Source organism: Geotrypetes seraphini, chromosome 1 (genome assembly GCF_902459505.1).
Source record: "Geotrypetes seraphini chromosome 1, aGeoSer1.1, whole genome shotgun sequence".
Lineage (NCBI taxonomy): Eukaryota > Metazoa > Chordata > Amphibia > Gymnophiona > Dermophiidae > Geotrypetes > Geotrypetes seraphini.
Window position 1 is genome coordinate 60,588,387 of NC_047084.1, and position 26,626 is coordinate 60,615,012.

General features: G+C 42.0%; 1 protein-coding gene across 1 annotated transcript in view; it reads right to left on the bottom strand.

Moving 5' to 3' along the window:
* Positions 1–26,626, bottom strand: part of CCDC152 (coiled-coil domain containing 152) — a 71,521-nt gene that overhangs the window by 8,070 nt on the left and 36,825 nt on the right. Inside the window, exons 3-4 of the mRNA XM_033934577.1 lie at positions 15,516–15,643; positions 1,214–1,300 (exon numbers count right to left, since the gene is read on the bottom strand). Coding sequence (XP_033790468.1) covers positions 1,214–1,300; positions 15,516–15,643 — 215 coding nt within the window. The remainder of the gene's footprint in view (positions 1–1,213; positions 1,301–15,515; positions 15,644–26,626) is intronic.

Consider the following 26,626-nt stretch of genomic DNA (forward strand, 5'->3'; position numbering starts at 1 on the left):
TGCAGTTTTTGGTCCTTGAGGGCTGCAATCCAGTTGGGTTTTCAGGATTTTCTAAATGAATATGCATGAGATCTATTAGCATACAATGAAAGCAGTACATGCAAATAGATCTCATGCATATTCACTGGGGAAGTCCTGAAAACCCAACTGGATAGCAGCCCTCGAGGACTGACATTTGACATCCCTGGTCTAGAATGTCTCACCTATTGCAGTGGAAATAGTGGGTTCACTGACCTGATTGGGAACAGGGCAGTCCACCAATTTGAATTTTGGCAGGAAAATCAGTTGGTCAGAAATTTGAATGTCATTGTGGAAGTCCATAGACTGGAAAAAGTCTCTGGTAGGTTTAAAGATGTTCTCTATGTAGAGCTGGGTTAGATGTCCTCTCAGGGTCAGAAATTTGAATTTCTAACCAACTTACTTTCCTGCCAAAATTCAAATTGGTGGACTGCCCTGTTCCTAATCAGGTAAGTGAACCCACTATTTACAAAGTCACACTGCAGATTTCAGAGCATACCCTAAGAAAGCCACAGCATAGTAGCTGAAATGTTGGTTTCTACCTGACAAAGACACAGCGAGACCCGGAAACCTGAAACAAACAAATTGCATTCATTTGAAACAAATGCCCATCCCCATTTCCCATCACTGCTCTCAAAGATTGAGGTTCCACTTTGTTTCATCCCTTACTGTATTGTAACTGTCATAAGAACATATGCTGGGTCAAATCAGAGGTCCATCATGCCCAGCAGTCCGCTCACATGGCGGCCCAACAGGTCCAGGACCTGTGTAGTAGTCCTCTATCTGTACCCCTCTATCCCCTTCTCCTTCAGAAAATTGTCCAATCCCTTCTTGAACCCTAATACCGTACTCTGTCCTATCACGCCCTCTGGAAGCGCATTCCAGGTGTCCACCACCCATTGGTGAAGAAAAACTTTCTTTTTTTTTTATCAAAGTATTTTTTAATGGAATCTGCAGTTTTAAACCACATAATAAGAAAAACTTCCTAGCATTGGTTTTGAATCTGTCCTCTTTCAACTTTTCCGAATGCTATCTCGTTCTTGTAGTTTTCGAAAGTTTGAAGAATCTGTCCCTCTCCAATTTCTCCATGCCCCTCATGATCTTGTAAGTCACCAACATACTTACTAACTACATCTCAAATAAATGCCCTATGACTATGTGTCATTAATACAAGATGAAAAAAAAATTAACTTACCATCCGGTAGATATTCTGAGGTAAACCAGCTGTATCTGGATATGATTTTGCTGTTTTATGCTGAATTCTTGCTAACTTGGCATTAAACTGAATAAGAACAAATATAATAGTCAATGTAAAAAAAGATACATTTTGAGGACTATAAAAATATAGTAACCTGTCAATTAGTTACTAATGTTCATTACATATTTAACATGCACCAAGATCATTAATGTGTATTATTTTATTGCAGATTCCATTTTATTCAATGGGTATAAGACACTAATAATGCACATTAATGGCATTAGCATGCTAACACAATAATGCACATTAGTAACTCTACCCTTTTATCAAGTTGCATTAGGGTTTTTTTAAAATTGAGGGTTGCTGCAGTAAAAGCTTCTACACTCATATGAGAATATGTTTTCATAGGAATTCTATGAGCATCGGAGCTTTTACTGCAGTGGCCTGTGATTAAAAAATCCTAACATAGCTTGATAAATGGGGGCCTAAATATGTTAATGAAAATTAAGCATGACAATAAAACTCACTTAAAGGAATATTCTTTCAAAAATAGGACCTGATTTACTAAGCTTTTTTCATATAGAGGAGTAAATTTTAGAAATCTTACTTGTCATTTATATGTACAAAAATGAATTCAAAGATGTAGATTGAATACATGTATCAGTTTTAGAAAAGGTACTACTTATATATGGCAGCCTGCAGGGATTTAAAGGAAATATGTATATCTGGAAGGCCCGCTTAAGCACATATATTAAGAAACGTTATATAAGGCATAATACTCTTGAACTTTTGTTGAAACCGCATTGAATCCTTGCCTAAACTTGGCAGTATATAAGAAACTGTATGGTATGGTATAATATGAAAACATCCCCAACCACATAGCAAATTGAGACATCCAGTTAAGCCATTCATATATCCAAAGTTTTCAATTTTTATAGCCCCTTGCACCATTCCCCTAAATCTATATACAGTATATAAAATCGGAGGTATGTATGTGTGTATATGTGCCGCGATCACGCAAAAACGGCTTGACCAATTTGAACGAAACTTGGTATGCAGATCCCTCACAACCTGGGGTGATATGTTCTGGGGGTCTCGCGGCCCACCTGCACACGTGGGCGGAGCTACAAACAGAACATCAGATTTCACCTATTCATGTCAATGGAAAAAATGTAAAAAGCTGCCATTCTCACAGTAATTCCAACTACCTGGGGTGATATGTTCTGGGGGTCTCGCGGCCCACCTGCACACGTGGGCGGAGCTACAAACAGAAAATCAGATTTCACCCATTCATGTCAATGGAAAAAATGTAAAAAGCTGCCATTCTCACAGTAATTCCAACTACCTGGGGTGATATGTTCTGGGGGTCTCGCGGCCCACCTGCACACATGGGCGGAGCTACAAACAGAACATCAGATTTCACCCATTCATGTCAATGGAAAAAATGTAAAAAGCTGCCATTCTCACAGTATTTAAAAAACTGCTTGACTGATTTGAACGAAACTTGGTATGCAGATCCCTCACTACCTGGGGTGATATGTTCTGGGGGTCTCGCGGCCCACCTGCACACGTGGGCGGAGCTACAAACAGAAAATCTGATTTCACCCATTCATGTCAATGGAAAAAATGTAAAAAGCTGCCATTCTCACAGTAATTCAAAAACGGCTTGACCGATTTGAACGAAACTTTGTATGCAGATCCCTCACTACCTGGGGTGATATGTTCTGGGGGTCTCGCGGCCCACCTGCACACGTGGGCGGAGCTACAAACAGAACATCAGATTTCACCCATTCATGTCAATGGAAAAAAAGTAAAAAGCTGCCATTCTCACAGTAATTCAAAAACGGCTTGACCGATTTGAACGAAACTTGGTATGCAGATCCCTCACTACCTGGGGTGATATGTTCTGGGGGTCTCGCGGCCCACAACTCTATGTTGCTTGCTCAAGGGTGGGTTCACCCAAGAATTTATATGTTCTTGCTCCTGGAGATGAAACTAAAAATGTTGTTTATAATCAAGTTTTGCATTAGTTGTATTGTATTCATTTTGTCAAATATTTCACATTATAAGTTGAATATATGTGTGTGTGTGTATGTATGTATGTTCCAGCATAACTCTTCAATGCATGGACAGATTTCAACCAAACTTGACATACACATTACTTACTATCTGAGGACAAACACTGTGGGGGTGGGAAGGGGGGATATGTAAAAATGATTGAAAATGACAGATTTTAGTATCTACCCCATAGTGTTTTCGGGCTCACAGATGAATACTCAGCATAACTCTGAAACGCATGGAGAGATTTCAACCAAATTTGGTACACATATGACTTACTATCTGGGGAAAAATATTGTGCAGGTGGGACGGGGTAAAATACTGTGGAGGTGGGAAGGGGGTGATATGTTAAAATTATCAAAAGCGACAGATATTAATGTCCAACCCATAGTTTTCGGGCTCGCAGAGATGAATACCGACACTCCCGATGCCGTTTAAGTCTAAGTTCAGCCCCATAGAGAGGGACATTCCTTTGGGACATGTGGAGGGTAGGGGGTTGGGACATGGGGGTGGGGCATATGGAACATGTGGGGGGGGGGTAACGTGGGGGGTGGGACATGTGGGACATAGTGGGGTGGGACATGTAGGGGGTTGGACATTTTGGGATAAATAAATATCCGGGCAACGCCGGGTAATCAGCTAGTCATCAATAAAACTTTGCCTGACTAGTAGGTCTGTTTTCTTATAGCTCACTGGTATTCATATACCACCTTTCTACCCCTCCCCTCCCCAAAAAAACCTACTGAAACCCAACTGCTGCTTCTTTACAGAGGTTTCATCTTACAGCTAACACTGATTAAGACAAGTTTTCAAGTTTTATTAGGATTTTATATACCACCTATCAAGGTTATCTAAGCGGTTTTACAATCAGGTACTCAAGCATTTTCCCTATGTTGTGGTAAAACCCCAGCATTTTGGGTAAGGATTTCCCTTTCCAGCAAAAAGAAGGAAACTTCCAAAGGTTCAAGTTCTTAGAAAGATTTATTAATCTTGGCCACTGGCCAGACTTTGTGTTTAGGTTCAAAGCACCCTGTATCACACAGAACAATTCCACTGTTTCAAAAGTAACAAAAGCAAAGAATTTCAAAAGTAAACAAAAATACAGTTTTTCCTCCAGCAACTGGCCAACAGCCACCTCAGCTGTTGCAATTAGGTAAGCTTAAGAACATAAGATTTGTCGTTGCTGGGTCAGACCAGTGGTTCGTCGTGCCCAGCAGTCCGCTCTTGCGGCGGCCCTTAGGTCAAAGACCAGTGCCCTATTTTAGTCTAGCCTTACCTGCTTATGTTCTGTTCCAGCAGGAACTTATCCAACCTTTTCTTGAATCCCTGAAGGGTGCTTTCCCCTATAGCAGCCTCTGGAAGAGCTTTCCAGATTTCTACCACTCTCTGGGTGAAGTAGAACTTCCTTACATTTGTACGGAATTTATTCCCTTTTAACTTTAGCGAGTGCCCTCTGGTTCTCTTCACCTCGGAGAAGGTGAACAATCTCTCTTTCTCTACTAAGTCAATTCCTTTCAATAACTTGAATGTTTTGATCATGTCCCCTCTCAGTCTCAGTGAGGGGATCACTGCTAGGGGTAAGCAACCTTGAAAGAGACCTGGGGGTGATGGTAGACACAACATTGAAGGCGTCGGCACAATGCGTGATGGCCTCAAGGAAAGCAAACCAAATGTTGGGTATTATTAAGAAGGGTATCACGGCCAGGACGAAGGAAGTCATCTTGCCACTGTATCGTGCAATGGTGCACCCGGATCTGGCGTACTGTGTCCAGTACTGGTCGCTGTACCTCAAGAAGGACATGGCAGTACTTGAGGGAGTCCAGAGAAGAGCGACTAAACTGATAGGGTATGGAAAACTTCTCATATGCTGACAGATTGAAAAAGCTGGGGCTATTCTCCCTGGAAAAGCGGAGACTTAGAGGAGACATGACAGAAACCTTCAAAATCCTGAAGGGCATAGAAAAGGTAGACAGGGACAGATTCTTCACACTGTGGGGAACCACAAGTACAAGGGGGCACTCGGAGAAATTAAAAGGGGGCAGGTTTAGAACAAATGCTAGGAAGTTCTTTTTCACCCAGAGGGTGATGGACACATGGAACGCACTTCCGGAGGCCGTGATAGGCCAGAGCACGTTACTGGTTTGGATAGGTTCCTAGAGGATAAGGGGATTGAGGGGTACAGATAGGAGTTGAGGTAGGTTATAGGAATAGTCAGTTACATGCATTTACATCGTGATCACCCTCAAACTCAGCATGTAGTCAATGCCTGTCTGCTGATGTATCTTTTCATATAAGGACTACTTAAATAAGATAAGGGTTAATTTGTGACAAGGAAGGGGGAGAGGGGATGATTCAGCATTCTGTCACAGGGGCTAGGAAGTCAGTGTGCTGACCTCATCCTGCTTCAGAACAGCGTTCCTACATTTCCTCTTCTGTTATTATTTTTAAGAGCCTTAAAGAGGTAAGGCAAATCTGATCGGGATAATTTGCGATATCGACCATGACATGGACTTATGCATAAGGTAAAGAAAGAAGGCAGGCACTGAACAAAACAACAGAGAGTAATCAAAAGACCAACTCCAAGGAGTAGAGACTGCAAAATGACTCAGAACCACTGGCCAGCTGGTAACCAAGACCATAAAGCTTTCCACCACTCTAGATAATAAGCAGCGGAGGAATAATTTAAGGTTTCTTAATTTTCCAAAATCACGTGTAATTGCTCCATTAACAATGGTACGGAAGTATTTGAAGGAGATTTTGTTAATTCCAGAAGAAAGTCTCCCTCCAATAACTAGAACACAAAATTTATCTATGAAGGTTGGGAAGAAACAGCTTGTCTCCACTCCGGGAGGAAAAAATGAAGCACATCAAAGTGAACTAAATCTTACAAATTTTTTGGAAGACTCACTTGAAGTTAGAACTGAGAGAACTATTCTCATTATGACTTTTGTCCTAGACTTTGATAGGGATTTAATTCTACGGACATATTTTAGACATATGAATGATAAGTTTCTCATTTCAAATATTCACATGTTTCCTGATGTGTCTAAAGAAACACAGAAAAGAAGAAAGGATTTCCTTAGCTATAGGCCTAGGGTTTTGGACTTAGGTGCTTTATTTGTATTAAAATTTCTTGTGAAATGCTGTATTTCTTTAAAAGGAAATAATTTCTTTTTTTGAGCAGAGATAGTTATCTGAATTTATTAAAGCCAGAGAGGGAAGTCATTATTGGTTCTATTGTACAGTGTAATGTACCGGTTGTTTGGGATTAATCTATGTCCCCGATCCCATCTAAAATGTATCTTATTTGTTTTTCTTAATTGTTATTTTTCCTTTTCTTGGATCCTAGTTGTGGACTAAATAATTAGTAATCAATCTTGTTTTTGATGTATTTATACTTGATGGAAATAATTTCTAAATCTTTAATGCAAGTATGTTGACTTGTAGTTTATTGTAAAAAGTTTTGAAATTAATAAAACAAAAAAATTGAAATCACAATTTTGCATGAGGTAAAACTCGTTATAGTTTATAAATCTTTCCTTAATTGCTTCTGATAATTTCAGCTATACACAGCTGAAAGCAAAAAACTATCTAAACTTCACTTTCTGCATGTTGCACTGCTTTCAGCTGTGTATAGCTGAAATTATCAGAAGCAATTAAGGAAAGATTTATAAACCATAACGAGTTTTACCTCATGCAAAATTGTAATTTCTTTAATAAGACATTAACTATTTTTTTTCTGCGGCCCAGGTCCGCACTAGCTCTACAGAGGCCCTTCACCAGATGACAGCAAAACAAAAAGAACGAGGCACTCTTCTGCAATGAGGCAGAAGCCCTACAGGGGCACACCCAGGCACAAAGATACAAAAGCACCAAAAGAGGTTTGGTTCAAAAGTAAAAATCAAAAATTTATTATACAAGTCTTTTGCACTCAGAGTAATTTAATTGCACAAGGTAAATTATATTGAGAAACCCCATAAACAATAACCACAGAAAAACAAATGATGATGGTTCACTCCTTAATAGGGAGAGACTTTTCAGGATCTGCCAGGTTCCAAGATAGCCGCTGTAGTTCTGGCAGCTTGTTGCTGGGCCACGCCCAGTTTCCAGTTACTTGTAGGATTTCTCTCAAAGCAAGAAAAAGGCATAAATCAATAAACATTTAAGTGCATTTCTGAGCAGTTTATATAAATGTCCAAAAAGGAGTTCTTTATCCAAAAACAGGTAAGTAATTGAAACATTAGACCAGCAGAATGGCTTAGCTCAGTAGTTGGAAAACTGCGGCTCGCGAGCAGCATGCGGTTCTTTAGCCACTTGAGTGCGGCTCTGCTAGAGGGAACGCGCGCAGTCAACGATTGGGCATCTCCCTCCCTCCCCCTTACCATGGCGATTTTCTTTTTTTGTCTTCCAGCTGCCCGAGCCAGCTTTCATCAAGTCGCATGTGGCTGTCGAAACTTCTCCTCTGATGCAACCGTAAACAGGAAGTTGCATCAGAGGAGAAGTTTTGGCAGTCACACGAGACTTGATGAAAGCCGGCTCAGGCAGCTAGAAGACAAAAAAGAAAAGAAAATCGCCATGAAGGTAAGGGGGAGGAAGGGGAGCTGCTGAAAGCCATCTAGTAATCCTTGCAGGCTGGACTGTGCAAATTTCACCACTTTTCTATAGCACCCAACTGTCCCTCCTAGTCCCATACATCTATTGTATTTCTACTTAGTGTTCAGAAAACCCGGCGGCCCCGGTATGCTTGTGGGGCGACAGAGGGAATGGAAAGAGGAAAGGAGGAGCAACATTGGTCCCGCTGCCAAACATGCAGAGAAAACTGCAACCTCTCCTTTCATATTGGACAATATTTCCCGACCATCATACTGATTGGCTGCTTTTACATGGCATTTGCCATATCTGGTTTTATTTAATGTTAGTAGCTAGTTTAAACCGACTGCTAAAAACATGGTTCTTGAAAAGAAATTTGGCTCTCAAAAGAAATCTTAATCATTGTACTGCTGATCTTTGGCTCTTTTGACTAATGAGTTTGCCTACTACTGGCTTAGCTGAAAACTTTCAGTTCAAAGAAAAATTCCCCCAGCATTCAAAAGTTCAGCTTGTGGCAATCCTTCTGAAAACACTCCCCATACAGCTTCCAAAGTTCTTGACCAGTAGCAAAACAGTACCTCCTGGTACAGATAATTATATTAGTCCCAAGGTTTAAAACACAGGGAAAATGCAAAAACTTCAAACTGTTTCACACATGTGCTACAGTCAATTAGCTTACTTGAGCACAGTTTTCTGCCAAGGCTTTTGTGAGAGTAGCTTTAAGCTGTAATTCACCCAGGAAAAATATCCTCACTGCTAAGCTCAGAGGTTTAAGCTAGCTCCATGGTTTCTAACAGCCCTTCTTCATAGGAAAGCATGTCATCCACCTCCATAAACTCCTGTGGAGCAGTCAGCTCTAAATCAGGTAATTCCTTAGCTTCACCCATATCTAACATCTCATCAGGTCGACATTGCATATCTGGATTTTCAGAAGGCGCTCAACAAGGTTTCGCATGAATGACTACTTTGAAAAATTGCGAGCCATGGAATCGAGGGTGAAATACTCATGTGGATTAAAAACTGGCTGGCGGATAGGAAACCGAGAGTGGGAGTAAATGGACAATACAAGGACTGGAAAAGCGTCACCAGTGGAGTGTCGCAGGGTTCAGTGCTTGGGCCCGTGCTCTTCAACATATTTATAAACAATCTGGAAATTGGCACAAGTGAGGTGATTAAATTTGCAGACGATACTAAATTATTCATAGTAGTGAAGACGCAGGAGGATTGCAAAGATCTGCAACGTGACATAAACACGCTCGAGAAATGAGCCGCAACATGGCAAATGAGGTTCAACATGGATAAGTGTAAGGTGATGCATGTTGGTAACAAAAATCTTATACACGAATACAGGATGTCCGAGGCGGTACTTGGAGAGACCCCCAGGAAAGAGACTTGGAAGTACTGGTCGACAAGTCGATGAAGTCGTCCACGCAAAGCGTGGTGGCGGTGAAAAGGGCAAACAAAATGCTAAGAATGATTAAGAAAGGGATCACGAACAGATCGGAGAAGGTTATCATGCCGTTGTACCAGGCCATGGTCCGCCCTCACCTGGAATACTACTTCCAGCACTGGTCGCCATACATGAAGAAAGACACGGTCCTACTCAAAAGGGTCCAGAGAAGAGCGACTAAAATGGTTAAGGGGCTGGAGAAGTTGCCGTATAACACGAGATTAGAGAAACTGGGCCTCTTGTCCCTTGAAAAGAGGAAACTTAGAGGGGACATGATCGAAACATTCAAGATACTGAAGGGAATAGACTTAGTTGAGAAAGACAGGTTGTTCACCCTCTCCAAGAGGGCACTCTCTAAAGTTAAAAGGGGATAGATTCCGTACAAAAGTAAAGAAGTTCTTCTTCACCCAGAGTGATGGAAAACTGGAACACTCTTCCGGAGGCTGTTATAGGGGAAAACACCCTGCAGGGATTCAAGACAAAGTTAGATAACTTCCTGCTGAACTGGAACGTACGAAGGTAGGGCTGGTCTGTAAGGGCACTGGTCTTTGACCTAGGGGCTGCCGCGGGAGCAGACTGCTGGGCACGATGGACCATTGGTCTAACCCAGCAGCGGCAATTCTTATGTTCCCTCAGTCTTGAGAGAGAATAAAGCATGGAGGCTCTGGTCCCTGTAAGTCCTGACATTAGCAAGACAGGTGAAGTGGGATATATCCCGGAAAGTCCTGGCATTAGACAGGTGAAGAGGGATAAAAGGAAAACAAAGATCACTTTTCTCTTTACAGAAAAATCTGCTCTCACCCCCTGCAACTGACATCTACCTTATCTATCTCTGCAGATGATAGAAACAGTAGATTAACTATGGAAAGATATTTCACCATTAACTGAAGAGCATGCAAAGATGGAGAAATACGCTGTTTTATGAGTTCAATTAGCTACTGTAGAGGTAAAACTAGAGAAAAAGCAACAGGTCCTGAGGCTGTGGGCTAGCTGTGGTTTTACACCAAGGCCCACCCAGCCAGATACCATAAAGAGATAAACAGACTGTGGTCAGAAGACAGAATTCTCAGAAGGAAGAATTCATAAGAAATATCATCTAATAGAAAGTATCGGGGATGTTTAAAGTTGGGAGGGGGGCTTGTGCTCGGAAATACTAATATGGTGGGGAAACAGGCATTTCGGGGAAAAGGTAGGCTTTACGGAAAACAGAGTAAAACATATAACATGACGTAGATAAGAATAGCCAATAAATGAATGTAGTTAGGCAGTAATGCATAAGTAAATAGCCAATAAGGATGTATCATGTGATGTAAACCAACGTGGTGTTGGCCACTAAGAAATGTATAAAAACCAGGCCTTTAGGAAGGAAAGGTCAGAACAGACATCAGAGGACCTCTAGGCCTAGAGGTCACCTTCTGTATCACCTTCTGTTACACTATATACTATATGATCTATTCTTGTAAGCTGTTATTGATTGGATAAATAAATATATACTTATTGAACCAGTATATAGTGTTCGAGGTCTCATTATCGAGGTAGGCCTAGACAACGGCCTATCTACCTCAGTCTGATGGCTGTTAGTAGGCAATACCTTAGGTGCTGCTCTGCTCCTCCTGGGCAGTGACAAGGGTGTTGCTTCCTCCCGGTTGCTGGTTCTTCTACTGCTCTCCTGGCTGCTGGCCCCCTTACTGCTCTCAGGGTAAGGTTTAAATAGGAGACAGTCCTGCTTACACCTGTGAGGAACAGGAATGGGCAGGTACTGTCTCTGCCTCCCTCTTTGGCGGGACTGCAGAATGCAGTCAGGAAAAAAAACTGCTGTATTTTCTGAACAGGAACAAAATGGCTTCCCTGCCTGTTTATATGTATTTTCCCTTTGTCCTGTGCTTGCCAACGATCCAGGCTATAGGAACTGGACCTAGGATAGGCAACCCTGTTATTCTGCTCCTCGGAAAAACTATTCTGATGGGCTCTAAACCCCTTTGATCCTGGCTTGCCAAGATAATTCCCCTGTGGCAAGTCGGGGATGTCACTAGAATTGCCACACCCTCCAAGTACCTACAAATCCAAAATGTGGCCCTGCAAAGGGTTTGAGTTTGAGACCGATGCCTTAGGCCTACTGTCTTTATTACCCTGGAAAATTAGATACACTGGGGGTGAAATGAGACTGCTATGGGATGTCTCTTCCGTTCACCCTTCATGCTCATTCCTTGCCCCTTCACCATCATCTCCAAAAGGATGCATTTTATGTTTTGATTGAATTTACAAATCTTTCAAATGTGAGTTGGATATGGGGCTAGGAATGAAAAACTGTGGGGATGTAGAAGAGACTGTAACAATAGGATGGGGAAGATCCAGGGAAGGAAAAGAATTGACTGGGGATCTTATCAATATGATGGGGTTGGGATGGGGATGGGATGGAATAGAACTGACTGGGGATAGATGTGGATGGGGATACCTCTAGTGCTGATGTGCAGGAAGTTATACTGCCTGCATGTTAGACATGTTCTAAGAGGGCCAGGAACTCAAGGCATGGCCCTATTTCCAAGGTTACACCTGGAGGTAAAGAGTAATTTTGCAGGAGTTACAAGAGAAGGAACAGAAGACTTCAAACTTAAAGAGTACATTTCTTTATTTGTGAAGACTCAGACCTGAATTTATGCATGAGTGACTTGAACAATGCTGTAGAAGCCTGTCAATATAAGACTGTTGAAGAGAGGAGGAAACAATTGTTAATGTGAATGTTGCAGTGTTAAGCCCTAATGCCCTGATTCTATAAATGGCATCTCATCTGCTAGGCGCCGCTTATAGAAATGCACCTAGCAGTAGCTAAACCATCTTAGGCACTAGTAGGTGTTGAAAGCTTAGGCACTTCCCATTTATGCCAGGGTTTTCTTGGCTTGAATGAGTATGCCTAAGTTAGGTGCCTACTGGTGCTTAAGTCAAAGCACGCCCAGCATCCACCTAGAATCTGCTCCTAACCAAGCCTACTTTCTGGTAGTCACCTCAGAGTAGACGCTTACCTTGAAGTGGTAGGCAACTGCTAAGTTAGGTATCTATCAGCTAATTTTTGTTTTCTTTTTTAATGTTGCTTTTCAATTAACAGTGCCGATTAAGCCAAATTGAATAATTAAATTAGGTACCTAGATCAGCCAGGCACACTGGCCTAGGCGCCTAACTCCAAGCGCTGTTTATAGAATCTGGGCCTAAGTGTGTGACAGAAACAGACTGCTATTTTGTTTGCCTGTTCAGCAATAAAGTTTCCTTTTGGTTTACACTGCACCCTGAATGTGTCTGTGGAGTTCCCAGTTTGTCCATCAACCATACTGCCTAAGCCAAGTGATCCAACGTACGCTGATTGCCACGATACTCTGTTATAGGCATCATGAGGTAAGTAGATTTCTTTAAGGTGAGGCATAGATAGGAAGAGCTGTCATGAGCATTCATTGAGTCAGACATTAATGCTGAGAAGCAGGAGAGACGTAGGAATCCTGTATGGTAATATCATCCATTGGATCTGGGGTGTAGAAGCTCTTCTCTAGCTCAAAACAAGCCTTTTTTACAGGTAGGAGGAAAACCATCAACCTCCTCTCTCACATGCCCAGTTTACATACCACTGAGGGAGTTTATTTGGTGGCACAACACTTCTTCCAACCGTCCCACCTGATCAGAGCCTGCATTGTAGTGGTATGTATGAGCAAAACCAGTATTATGCCATCATGGAAAACATACTTGTTTGAAGAAAATATACTGGAAATAAAGAATCGTGTAATACAAATGTCGAAATACAATAATATAATGCTGAAATAATATACTGGAAATAAAGAATCATGTAATACAAATGTTGAAATACAATAATATAATGCTGCAATAAAATATAATGTGACTAGAGGTTGCCCTCAGAACTTATTTTCATCTCCTACACAATCTCTCTAGCAATGAAGTCATTTTTAGGGTGATGTACTGTATTTACTCGAATATAAGTTGATCTGAATATAAGTCTAGACCCCCATTTCCCCCCAAAAAATGGTTGACTCAAATATAAGTTGGGCGGCTTAATATTCAAGTGCCCTGTCAGGCACTGCACACAGACCCCTTCCCTGCCTCACAGGCTCACCACCCTTTTCCCCTTCCCTGCCTTGTCCATTTTACCTCCTCTGCCCCTGGAATCCCTAGTGGTCCAGAGGTGTAGCAGGCAGGCGCAAGATTTCTGCGCTCCTCCCCGCTGCTAACCCTGTCAGTTGCTGATGAGATCAGGCTTCAGCCGCTGAGTGGTACCAAGCAGGAGCGCACTTTGACACTGTTGCTCACGCTTGGTACCGCTCAGCAGCTGAAGCCTGAGCTCGCAGCAGGTTAGTAGTGGGGCAGGAGCGTGGAAAGCTTGCTCCTGGCCCGCTACACCTCTGGACCACAAGGGATTCCAGTGGCAGAGAAGGTTAAGATAGACAGGGCAGGGAGGGGAGACAGGGTGCAGAGCCTGGCGGTCCGGCGGAGGCCTGCAATAAGTCTGAGAGGAAGGCGGGTGTGCGCTGGACCAAATATAAACTGGGACACCCATTTTTGGGCCAATTTTTTGGCCCTAAAATCCCAGTTTATATTCGAGTATATAAGGTATTTGTTTCATTCATTGGGCTCCCTCAAAGTGCACATAACTGTGTTAAGTTCATGGTTCTAAAAAAACATCACAACTAAATATGTCCCAGAAATTTAAAAAAACATCAGTTGTATCAATTATCAATTAAATAAATTATATCAAAAGTTAAGGCTACTGAAAATCCATAATAAAACCCTAAGCGCGCATGTGCACTTCAAACTCCATGCCTCCTTGCGTCTGTGCCACGCACGCATAGTTGAAGGAGCCAGCGGCGGTTTCCCCATCGCCCTCCCTCGACTGCGAATGCGGAGGCACGGAGTCAATGGCGACCACTACGGCAGTGATTCCCCCCCGCCCTCACTCCGTCTAACACTATTTTTACAGAGCTTGTGACAAAGGACCAAGGGGAGAACAAAAATAATAATAGGGAAGCAGGCATACCGATGCTCAGCATCCAGACTGGTGGTTGTTCAGGCTGGGGATGGTGGAAACGACTAGCAGGAGGCAAAAGGAGTGATTTAAGGGTAGGTGGGAGAAGGGGGCTGGAGCTGAAGTGTCTCAGCGCATGAGAAAGAAAGACAGACAGACAGGGGGCAAGGAGAGAGACAGACAGAAAGAAAGAAGGATAGACAGACAGAGGGCCAAGGAGAGAGACAGAAAGACAGACACACAGAAAGATAGGGGGCAGGGAGAGAGACAGAAAGAAAGAAAGATAGACAGCGGGCAGGGAGACAGAAAGAAAGAAAAACAAACAGAAGAAAGAAAGACAGACAGAGGGGCAGGGAGAGAGGCAGAAAGAAAGAAAAACATAACGGGCAGGGAGCCAGAAAGAAAGACAGACAGTGGGGCAGGGAGAGAGACAGACAGAAAGAAAGACAGACAGACAGTGGGGCAGGGAGAGAGACAGAAAGAAAGGAAGACAGACAGACAGTGGGGCACGGAGAGAGACAGAAAGAAAGACAGACAGCCAGACAGTGAGACAGACATACAGAAAGAAAAACAGACAGTGGGCCAGGAAGAGAGACAGAAAGAAAGACAAACAGAAAGAAAGGGGGCAGGGAGAGACAGAAGGAAAAACAGACAGAAAGAAAAGGGGCGGGGAGAGAGAAAGAAAGACAGAAAGGGGGCAGGGAGAGAGACAGAACGACAGACAGACAGGGGGCAGGGCGAGACAGAAAGAAAGAAGGGGCAGGGAGAGATAGAAAAAAGGGGGGCAGGGAGAGAGACAGAAAGACAGACAGAAAGAAAGGGAGCAGGAAGACAGAAAGAAAGACAGACAGAAAGGGGGCAGGGAGACAGAAAGAAAGACAGACAGAAAAGGGGCAGGTTGAGAGACAGAAAGAAAGGGGGCAGGGAGAGAGAAAGACAGACAGAAAGAAAGGGGACAGGGAGAGAGAAAGAAAGACAGACAGAAAGAAAGGGGGCAGGTAGAAAGAAAGGAGACAGACATACAGAAAGAAAGAAATGCCTAAGTCTACACATCTATTCTAGCACTCGTTAATGTAACGGGCTAAAAAACTAGTCATTTAATATTCCAACAATCTAAAATGGAGCATATATTTGAGAACGCTATAGCTGCTGTCTGAGTGTGGGTCATTCTTACTCCATACCTCTATCTGCAGTTTGATTATTTCACTTTGTCTTTCTTTTTCTTGAGTTCTCAATTGCTTGCTTAACTCTAAAATCTCTATATCCTTTTTTTCCATCAATTTTTTATGCTCTTCTTCTTTAAGTTCAACTGACAATAAAGAAAATGACAGTTAAGTAACTGTAAACAACACTATTAACAGTATACGCTAAACTGGTTCATTATGGATTCAAAGCAAGATTCTATAAAACCAAAGCTTTTACCACTCTGTCACTGAAGAAATTACCGGAAAACAACCATAGAATGGCACTATGAAACATAAAATACATAGGGCATAACATTTAAAATGATTTAAAGGGCAACAGACACCAATTTGGGCGGAGCCAGATTTAAGCGGTTAATGGTGATTTTCAGTTTGCTTACCAAGTAAACAGCCAGATAATGTTAGAACAGCAAAAAGATTGCCCTAACTTTATCTGGGTAGTTATTTGGATACCAATATGAATACTGGTTAGCATCTAGATAACTTCTGACAGCTAGGCAACAGCCAGATATTCAGTGCCAGTGCCCAAATTAGGTCTGGAATTGAATATTGTTTTTTAATTAAATTTGATAAGCATGCTAAGATGCAGTTAGCGCACATTAATAAAAGGACCCCTAAGTATCTTAATACAAAATTTGGCCCACGACTTAGCCTGTGTTTTAGATTTCGGGCCCTTATGTGATTGAGTTTGATACCCCTGCTTTAAATATTTTAGGACCATCCAAACCATGCGAGTATAGGTGCCTCCCCACCTGTGATCAGCTTGCAGGTCCTGCAGTTCAGTAGGATAGCTAAGAAGCCAACTAGGGGTGGTGGGATGGTTGGAATCTGGGTTGGCCACTATTGGAAACAGGATGCTGGGTTTGATGGACCGTTAGTCTGTCCCAGTATGGCAATTCTTATGTTCTTAATATATGCCTGCTGTCCTCAAACACCTGCTACAGGTAACTTTGCCTTCTCCGAGGACAAGCAGGCTTGATATTCTCACATCTTGGACTCCCAATCTGCCAGGATTGTGCCTCTAAGAGGGTTATTGGTAACTACCATGAACCTGGCAAAACTGAAAGGGTTGGAGAGAAGATGGTGTTTAAGAGAATACGTAGAATTGCTTGCCCAACCGACTGTCCCATCTGGAATGATTCTCCAAACAGTAATGGGAAGTGAAGGTATAGACTGAGGACCAAGTGGCTGCCTTACAGATGTCCTCAATGGATGTGGCATGAAAATGGGCTACTGAAGTTGCCATAGCTCAAACTTTAAGAGTTGTGACACGGCCTTCAAGTGTCAGCCTAGCCCGAGCATATGCAAAGGAGATACAGTCCACCATCCATGCTGAGATGCTTCTCATGGTGAAAGGAGTTCCAAGTCTGTTAGGTTTGAATGAAACAAGAATTGGGTAGCAGTCCTATGAGGCTTGGTTCAATCCAAGTAGTAGGCCAGTGAATGTTCACAGTCCAAAGTGTGAAGAGCTCCTTCACAGGCATGCAGACGTAAGGCCTATAAGGAATATCACTTTCCAAGTCAGGTGCTTGAGAGAAGTCGAGAGTGGTTCAAAGGGGGCATTCATGAGAATGGATAGATAGAACATTGAGGTCCCAGGTAATGGCAGGAGGCTTGGTATGGTAGAGGCCCTTCATGAACCTAGAAACCAAAGGATATACCAATAATGGTTTCTTGTCAACTGGTGAGTGAAAGGCGCTGATCACACTGAGAAGGACACGTACTGAAGTAGCTTTAAGTCCAGAGTTAGAAAAGTGAACAAAATAATCTAGAACTGATAGTAAGGAACAAGTGATTGGATCTAGAAATTACTCCAGACAGTGAGTCCATTTGAAATGACAGCATCATTGTGTAGAAAATTTTCTGGAAGCTTTTATAATGACTGACAATGGTGCAGAGAGTAAAAGTGTCTACTCTGTGGGAGATAGATACCATGCTGTGAGTGCTAACGAAAACAGATTGGAATGGAGGAGAGAACATTCATTCTGTGTCAGTAATGTTGGAAACAGTTGAAGTATGATGGGTTCCTGAACCCTGAGCTGTAAGAGGAGAGGGAACCATGGTTGGCATGGCCACTGAGCTGCAATGAGAAACATGGTGGCCTGGTCTTGATGAAGTTTGAGTAGAATCTTCCCAACTAGAGGTATTGCAGGGAATGCATACTGAAACTTGCCTCACCAGCTGAGGAGAAAGGCGTCCGACTCCAGACAACTGGGAGTGTAGAGTCTGGAGCAGAAGAACAGAAATTTATTGCTGTGGGGAGAAGCAAAGAAGTCAATTTCAGGGATCCCCCAATCCAAGAAGATCTGGTGTAGAGAATAAAACAGGGACAAATTTGTCCCCGTCCCGGAGGAACTCAATTTCCCCGTCCCATCCCCAAGAGTTCTGTCGTTGTCCCTGTCCCATAAGCTCTGCCTTAACCATACAAGCCTCGAACACTTATGATTTTAAAGTGTTTGAGGCTTGTGCAGATAAGGACAAAGCTTGTAGGAATGGGGCAGGAGTAGGAAAATAACTCGCTGGGACGGGAAAATGAGTTCCCGCAGAGACGGGGAAAAATTTGTCCCCGTGTCATTTTCTAATCTGGTGCAAGAAAAGCATGTTGAGGGACCAATCGTGAGGTTGAAGGAGTCTGTTCAGTTTTTCCGCTAAGACATTCCATTTCCCTGCCAGATAAACTGTTTTGAGGAATATGTTGTGAGCAATTGTCCAGGTCTAAACCCTGTATTGCTTCATGGCAGAGTGGGCAAGAGCCTGTGCTTCCTTGTCTGATCAAGTAGAACATGGTGATTTCATGTTGGTGCGGATAAGAATTACTTAATTTGTAGGCAATCCTGAAGATGTGGAGGGTGTTGCGAATTGCTCGGAGCTTCAGGTGATTGATATGGAGAGTTTTCTCATGAAGAGTCCAGATGCCTTGAGTGTGTAGGCCATTGTGTTGGGATCCCCAGCCTATCATGGAAGCATCTGTGGTGAGCAGCTTCTGGTGGGGAGGAGGCTGGAAGAGGCCTCTGAAGAGACTGGATGGAAGTAGTCACCACTAGATTGACGAAGTTCTGAGGTCACTTGTATTGGTTAAGAAAGAGTCCATAGGGGCACTCTGAGGTGTAGACGTGCAAATGGAGTGACATGTACTGTAAAGGCCATATGACCAAGGCACCATAACATATGGTGTGCAATAATTTGTGGTATGGAGGAGTCTTTCTGGTACAGGTGAATGATTGTTGACTCTGCTGAGGTAGAAAAGCTTGAGATTGGTCATGTCCAAAAGAGTTCCTATGAACTCTAAGGTTCAGTTGGTTGGAGGTGTGATTTCTAGTAGTTGACTAAAAATCCCATGAGATCCAATAGACAGAATGTGGAATTGATGGCATGCTGAGCTTGTTGCAATGATGAGACCTTGATGAGCTAGTAGTCTAGATACGGAAATACATTAAATTTGTATGAGTGGAGGAATGCAGCCACTACTATCAGGCATTTTGTGAATACTCTTGGTGCTGACATCAGGCCTAAGGACCTGTACTGGTAATAGCAAGAACCCACCCAAAAGTAAAGATATTTCCTGTTGGCAAGCAAGATAGGAATATGAGTGCATGCTTCTTTGAGGTCTAGAGAGTGGAGCCAATCGTTCTTGTCCAATAGTGGTAAAAGAATTCCTAAAGAGACCATGCAAAACTTCTCCATTATGAATTTGTTGAGAACACAGAAGTCTAGAATTGAATCAGGAAATACTTGGAGAAGAACTTGGAGCAGAGGAACTTGTTCTATAGCACTAAGCTGGAAAAGGGCTAAGAACTCTCGAGGAATCTTCAGAAGACTCTCCATCAAGAACTCTCTCAGCCCTTCTGAAAAGAGGGGCTGAGAGTTGAAAAGCCTTTTTGAGGGTGGGACGGAGGGTTTCATAATAATTAGTAGAGGGCATATCCCTGAAACACTACTTGGAGAAACCATTGGTCCAATGTTCTGAGGATCCAGTAGTGGTCTGACTTCTATGGGAAGATCTGGAGAGGGAGATGGAGAGACATTGGTAATGCTCTCTAGAAGGGAATTAAAAGGACTGTTGTTGCTTGGATTTTAGTTGAGACTGTGGCTTTTGCTGTCTAGGACATCTTTGAGTTGATGGACGAAATTATGTTGATGGTTGATTATATTGACACTTAGAAAAGTAATAAAAAGAGTATCTAGAGCAGTGGTCTCAAACTTGCGGCCCGGGGGCCACATGCGGCCTGCCAGGTACTATTTTGAGGCCCTCGGTATGTTTATCATAATTACAGAAATAAAATAAAACAGTTTCTTGATCATATGTCTCTTTAGCTATAAATGACAATATTATTATTAAGACTTAGCCAAAAGAAAAGATTTATAAACTATAAAGAGTTTTACCTCATACATAACTGTCATTTCTTTAATAAGACATTAACTATTTTTTCTGAGGCCCTCCAAGAATCGACAAATCCAAAATGTGGCCCTGCAAAGGGTTTGAGTTTGAGACCACTGATCTAGCGGTAATGGAGTATTATCGCAATGATTGTTTATAAAACTTGTACATTAGACAAGGCTGTCAAGCAATCATTGTGTTACTTGATCTTCTCTAGCCTCTTCAATGCGATCACCAAACAGGTAATCTTCTATACATAGGATACTGGAAAGTCAATCTTGGAGGTTGGTGTCTAAATCCGAGATTTGGAGCCAAGCCTGCCTTCACATTGGACACTGCTGAAGTCTGGGAGGTGACATCAAAGGCACTGAATGTGGATCTGACCACATACTTTCTGGACTCCAACAAATTGGTGGTCAGATGTTGGAAAGGTATGGGCTGGTCTGATGGAAGATAATGCTCAGAGTTTGGCAACTGTTTAATCAAAGACTTCAAATAAAAGGTTATGTAAAAATTGTAATTAAATATTCTGTTAGCTAGCATCAATGCTCGGAATATCTGTCCGCCAAACTTGTCTAAGATTCTGCCCTCTCTGCCTGGTGGAGTACTGGCATATGTACGAGAGCTGTTTGCTCATTTCACGGCCAACTCAACCACTAGAGACTGGTGCTGTAGCTGAGGTTTGTCAAATCCAGGACAAGACTGGATACTGTAGAAGGAGTCCAATTTACGTGGAGCTAATGGGACAGAAAGCAGATTTCCAAGTTTTTAAAAAGGGCTTCTTTCATGAGTTTATGTAATGGCACTTTGATGCAATCCTTAGGCAATCTGATATGGCAAGCGCGTGCCACAAAGGAGGCTGCAGCTACCGCCTTAATTCCTAGAGCCAAGGTCTTGAATTGCCTTTTGAGGACAACATTTATCCTGCAATCCTGTGCATCCTTTAAAATAACACCTCGCTTACTAGGCAGGGAAGTATGCTTGATAACTTGTGCTACCAAGGAATCTACTGTGGGCTGAATAAACAGCTGCTGAAATTCAGGAGCATTGGGATACAGCTTTGCCATCATCCAAGCAACCTGTAAAGAACACTCTGGGGTCTCCGAATACTCTGTGAGTAACAAAGTAAACTCAGGATGTGATGGGAAAAAAAATGCATTCTTAGAGCCGCTATAATACAGCACTGTGTAGCCGAGGTCTGCAGAACTTCCAGAATTAACTCCGGCAGGGAATTCGTAATAACTTTCAGCAATGCTGTTGACTTGAAGAGGAAGTACACTGACAGATCCTCCCCTTGATCAAGGGCCACCACCATCTCCCAACAAGCGGCCTCAACTTGAGACTCCAAATCTTCTATAAACAAAGAATTACTCTGGGGTAGTAAAGGAATAGACTCCAACCCCCAGTGTCCCTAGTCCTTTTCTGATTGGCCTTCTGGTTCCAAATCAGAAATCTTTTCTAGGGGTGGTGCGCTATGAGAGGTCAGACTCTTGCGCAGTCACAGGTGCGCCATCCATGAGTGCAGAGTGACCCCATCAATTTAAATAAGCTTTCCAAATAAGACTCACAAAATCAGGGAGGGGTAAAGCCCTGAGTAGGAAGCCCAGAGGACCCCGTCAGGGACTCACCTAGTTGTCTCTTGGGCTCATCGGCGTCCATACATTTGTGTTTTATCAAATTTCATTCCAAGGGAGCTGGGAAGGACTTATTCACTGGCAACCAAGCCCTAGAGGTACCAGAGGGGGCTAAGCCGAAGGCCCCTACCCCCTCACGCTCACCGTGGCATATGGGTGCTCTTCAGCAGAAAACTGGCATGATGAAGGGGTAGAAATGTCAGAAGAGTCCATAATAATCAATTTTAAGTAAAACCAAAGTGTTTTCAGACAGATAGAGACTTTTTAATCAAAATCAGGAAATCCAAGATGCCAACCGCAGCAGCGTTTTGGTGCCAAAAATACACAGCCCAGGATAGCTACAGCAAAGTGCAAAAAATTCATGGAACGGGTTTATTTTGGAGGTAGGGGACCTTATATCTGGCTCCAGAAACCAGCAAAACTGACTTTTAGAGACCCCTGCAATTTTCCCATAAAGGTAATGGCCTTTACTCACTGCTGTGCTGTACTGGTGCTATAGTCTGCTTAAGTTCTCTTTGCAGCTGGATAGCTGAGAAGACTCAAACAGGTAAATCCTCAGTCCAGGACCCTTCAATCTTCGGGCTACCAGTTGGGTCAATTCCGGACTGAGGCCTCAAGACCCCCAAGAACCCATACAACCGCAACGAGGGGAGGAAAACAGTCAGCACCCGTCAAAGTCCTCCCAGACAACCGCTGGGGCAAACAGCTTGTGCTCAAATGCCTAATAAATCAGAGGCGAACCTTGCTCCCAGGAAAATAATTCCCAACAGGGAAAGAACTCACGTTGATGGGACGGAGATGGAGATATCCCGCGGGGATGAGGAAAAATTTGTTCCTGTGTCATTCTCTATCCCCGAGATCCTTAACTATTAATGCAGTCTGACTAGACAGGTTCCTTTTCGTTTGCCCTGCCAGAAGAAGACAGCTCAGCAGAGAGTCCATGTCCTCTCCGCAGTAGAGCTGCTTCAGTGCTACTGGGGACCTCTTGAGCACGTCTCAAAATCGGATCAAAACCCCCCCAAATAATAAAAACTTCTCAGAGCAGATAAAAGGCACCTTCCGTCTCGCTTGCAGAAGGAAAAAATTGAAGAGTTTCAAGTTTTCAAGTTTCATTTTGATAAATCGCTTATTCAAATTACTAAGCGAGTTACAGCAGAATAAAATAAATGTACATTTAGACATACTATTTAAAATTAACAATAATTGGTTGGACAGACAAGTTTACAAACTAATTGATACACAAGGAGTGGAGGGGTAAAGTTACAATTCAATGCTTTAAAATGAAAACAGAGCCATGGAAAAAACGTTAGGGAGGGAATAGTATAAACCTGGAAGGTAACTATTTTATCATTTAAGGATAATTTAAAGATTAAAAGCATCTTTAAAAAGGAAGCTTTTAAAATTATTTTTAAACTGGCTGAGCTCCTTTTCCTCTCTAATGTATTGGGGCAAAGTATTGCAAAGTTGGGGGGCCATCACCGAAAACATGTCATGTCTTCTAGTTCCGATGACTTTCAAAGAAGGAACTGCTAAGAGCTTTTGAACAGTAGATCGAAGGGAACGTGGTGTATTATAAGGAATAAGCATTCTATTGATATATTGTGGTTCATTGGAAGACAAAGTTTTAAACACTAAGAGTAATATTTTAAAGGTGATATGGTGATTTATTGGAAGCCAGTGTGAATTGATCAGAAATGGGGTAACATGGTCATATTTTTTACCATTATGAATAAGTTTGACAGCTGTGTTGTATTATTTGAAGACGCTTTTTTTTTTCCTGAGGAAGGAGGAGGAGCTGAAGTTGATTCTTTTGCAACAGCTCACATTTTGGGAGATTTAACTCACTTGTCAGGACTTGTGTGCTTTGTGCAACAGAATTACTTTTTTGCTAACTTGCTTCTTGCTGTCTAGGCATGCTGAAGACCCAGGTATTCAGTGCCAGTGTCCATGTAGGGCTTGGCACTGAGTATCCAGGTCTAAATTAGCTTGCGGTGGCCAGCATTTTAAAAAAAACATTGAATCTGCTGCCAACTAAATACTGACTAGAGAAATTTTTAAAGCTTGGTTTTGTAATTGGTGTTTTCTGGACATCAAGTTTTGCAAAATCAGGCACTTACATGCGCAAGTATCAATACTTAGAGACATGTTTCAAAAAACAACGCATACATATTCAAAACACTGAATAATGCTGTTCTTTTTCTGATCATGTTTCTTTTTAAAATGACTGGTCCTACTGTAGGAGCTACAAAATACAAGTCTTTATACCTATTTTACAAAAGGTTCCACAATCAGCGAGTGTTTTGTAAAATACTTAAGAAATTGTTCACATCCAAACCAATATCCTATTTCATACCAAGATACCCTGCAAAATTGGGCTTTTTGGTTCCTAAATGGAGGTGCACAATGATAGGCCAATATTAAAACAATCAGATACTAATTAGAGGAATTATATTCTTTCCAGATACAAAATACAAAGAAAGTATGCTTTTTGGTTACTGGTATGTCCTAAACACTAATATGTCTGACCTAATAGTTTTGTGCAATGAGGCTGCATCAATTCATTTAACTGTTGCTATTTTAAGAAACTGGAAGAAAATCCAAGGCTGAAGTGGATCCCCCAATCAAGAACAACTATTATAAAAAAATATATTATAAAAAAATTATAAGTGATTTCTAAAGTGTTAAATGTATAATCTATGTTGTTTACACTTATTGAACATGTTTTAAAATGAATAAAGATTATAAAAAAAAAAAAAGAACAACTATTATGGAAACATACTGAACAATTTGCAGTAAATATTTATAATACTTCAGCTTAAAACATTCTCATTTGTTGAGATGTATCTAATTTTTAAATTCTAATAAACAGAATTTCACCTCAATAAATGTAAAGGCAGTTTAGTGGCTTAAAAACTCACATCTTCTGCTCATATCATAATGAGTTTTTCTTTGTACCATTTGATGGTTTTCTTCTTTAGCATTCATTTCAATCACAAATTTGTCAATCTGATTTTTATGTTCCTACAAATAGAGACAAAGCATTCCAGTGCTGAACTGTATCAATGACTGGTCTTTCAAAGTATAAACAAAACTTGTCATCTTTTTAAAATACATGCATTATTTTGTGCATACGCTGCTTTCACTTAAAAAAAAAAGATATCAATGGTTGGCTCTGTTGTGATGCCACAAAGATAGTACTACCATCAACTGCTCTGAAAACATGAGTGAGCATTTTTAATCAAAAATTTTTAGGCAGTGGTTTTCAACTCAGACTTTGGGACTTATCTAGCCAGTTTGGTTTTCAGACTGTTTTTTACTTAGTTTTACTGCATTTATAAAAAGATATTATGTACTTATCCTGGTAAGCTCTTTTCCAGTAGATAGGCGAGATAGAATCTAGACAGATGACATACGGCCATGGGGACACTACCCATCTACAGAAGGAATCCACTCCGGATTTTTTCTCTGTGCCTCTGCTGTACTTCACTGGCCTCCTTAGTTCCACCTACATTTAGTACCCAAGCACTAAGATCCACCAAATCAACATGAGGTTGAGACACCCATGGCAATGAAGTTCAGCAACAACCATTCTGCTCAAGACGTAACATTAGATCATCAACTGCAAACAGCCAACAAAGGCCTCAAAGGAGCTCAGAAACATGTAATATATATATAATATTCTTCCCAGCCTCCAAGGGCCGACAGGAATCCAAGAAACAACTTGGAGAAGCATAAACAGTAGACAGGCACAGGAAGGACAGGGGTGGGAGTCTAGAATGTCTCACCTATCTATTGGCAAAGCGCTTACCAGGGTAAGTACATAATCTCTTTTTCCAGTGCAATAGGTGAAACATTTTAGACGGATGGGACATACAAAAGCAGTCCCCAAAAAGCTATGGCAGGCTTGCTGCGCCAACCTGTAAGAACAAGGACCCAAAGGCAGAGTCCTGTCTCGCCGCCACATCCACACTGTAAAACTTGGCAAATGTGTGTAAAGAGGACCACGCTGCCGCCCTGCAGATCTCCTCAGGGGAGTTGGATATAGTGGTGGTCACAGAGATGTGGTTTGCAGAGAACCATGACTGGGATGTAGTTATACCGGGCTATAATCTGTTCAGGAAAGACAGGGTAGGAAAAAAAGGAGGGGGAGTAGCGCTATATGTTAAAGATCATATTAAAGCTACAGAATTGCAGGATCTGAAGGCAAGGAAAAGGCACTGTGGATCAATTTGGAAAGAGGGGATGGTGAATATATTTACATTGGTGTGATATACAGGCATCCTTCACAGACAGAAGAAGTAGACAGAGATTTAATAGTAGACATTCAGAATATATCTAAAAAAGGGGAAGTTTTACTAATAGGTGATTTTAACATGCCGGATAGAAAAATAGAAACATGACGGCAGATAAAGGCCAAATGGCCCATCTAGTCTGCCCATCCACAGTAACCATTATCTCTTTCTCTCTCTGAGAGATCTCATGTGCCTATCCCAGGCACGTGGGGGCTCATTCAAAAGCAATGATTCTAGGCTTTAAAAAAATCTAACTTTGTTCGGATGGGGGATTTCGTCAAGGAATTGTCTGGATGGGAACATCTGGAAGGAGTGGAAATGCAGTGAGCAAAACTAAAAGGAGCAATTATAAGAGCGACATACCTTTTTGTGAGGCAAGTAAGGAAAAGTAAGAGGAAAAGAAGGCCGCTTTAGTTCTCAAAAGTAGTAGATGTGAAGGTAAGGAATAAGAGGTTAGCTTTCATAAACTACAAAAGATCACAGAAAGAGAAAGACAGGCAAAAATATCTGGAAAAGTTAAGAGAGGCTGGTCATGTAGTCAGGAAAGCAAAGATGCAAATGGTGTGACAAACCCTTTGTCAGCCCCGGCTTTGTCCCTGGGATTAATAAAAGCAGAACACGGGATCGTGACAAAATGTCTGACCCGGCATGTCCCTTACAACCAAGGGATCCTTCAGGACTTATCTGGCTGTCTAACAGCCTAACAGGGTCATGCAAGTAATGAGTCTTAGTCAGAAATGGCAAAAACAATAGCTTTATTTTAGCCCCTGGCCAAATAAACCTTAC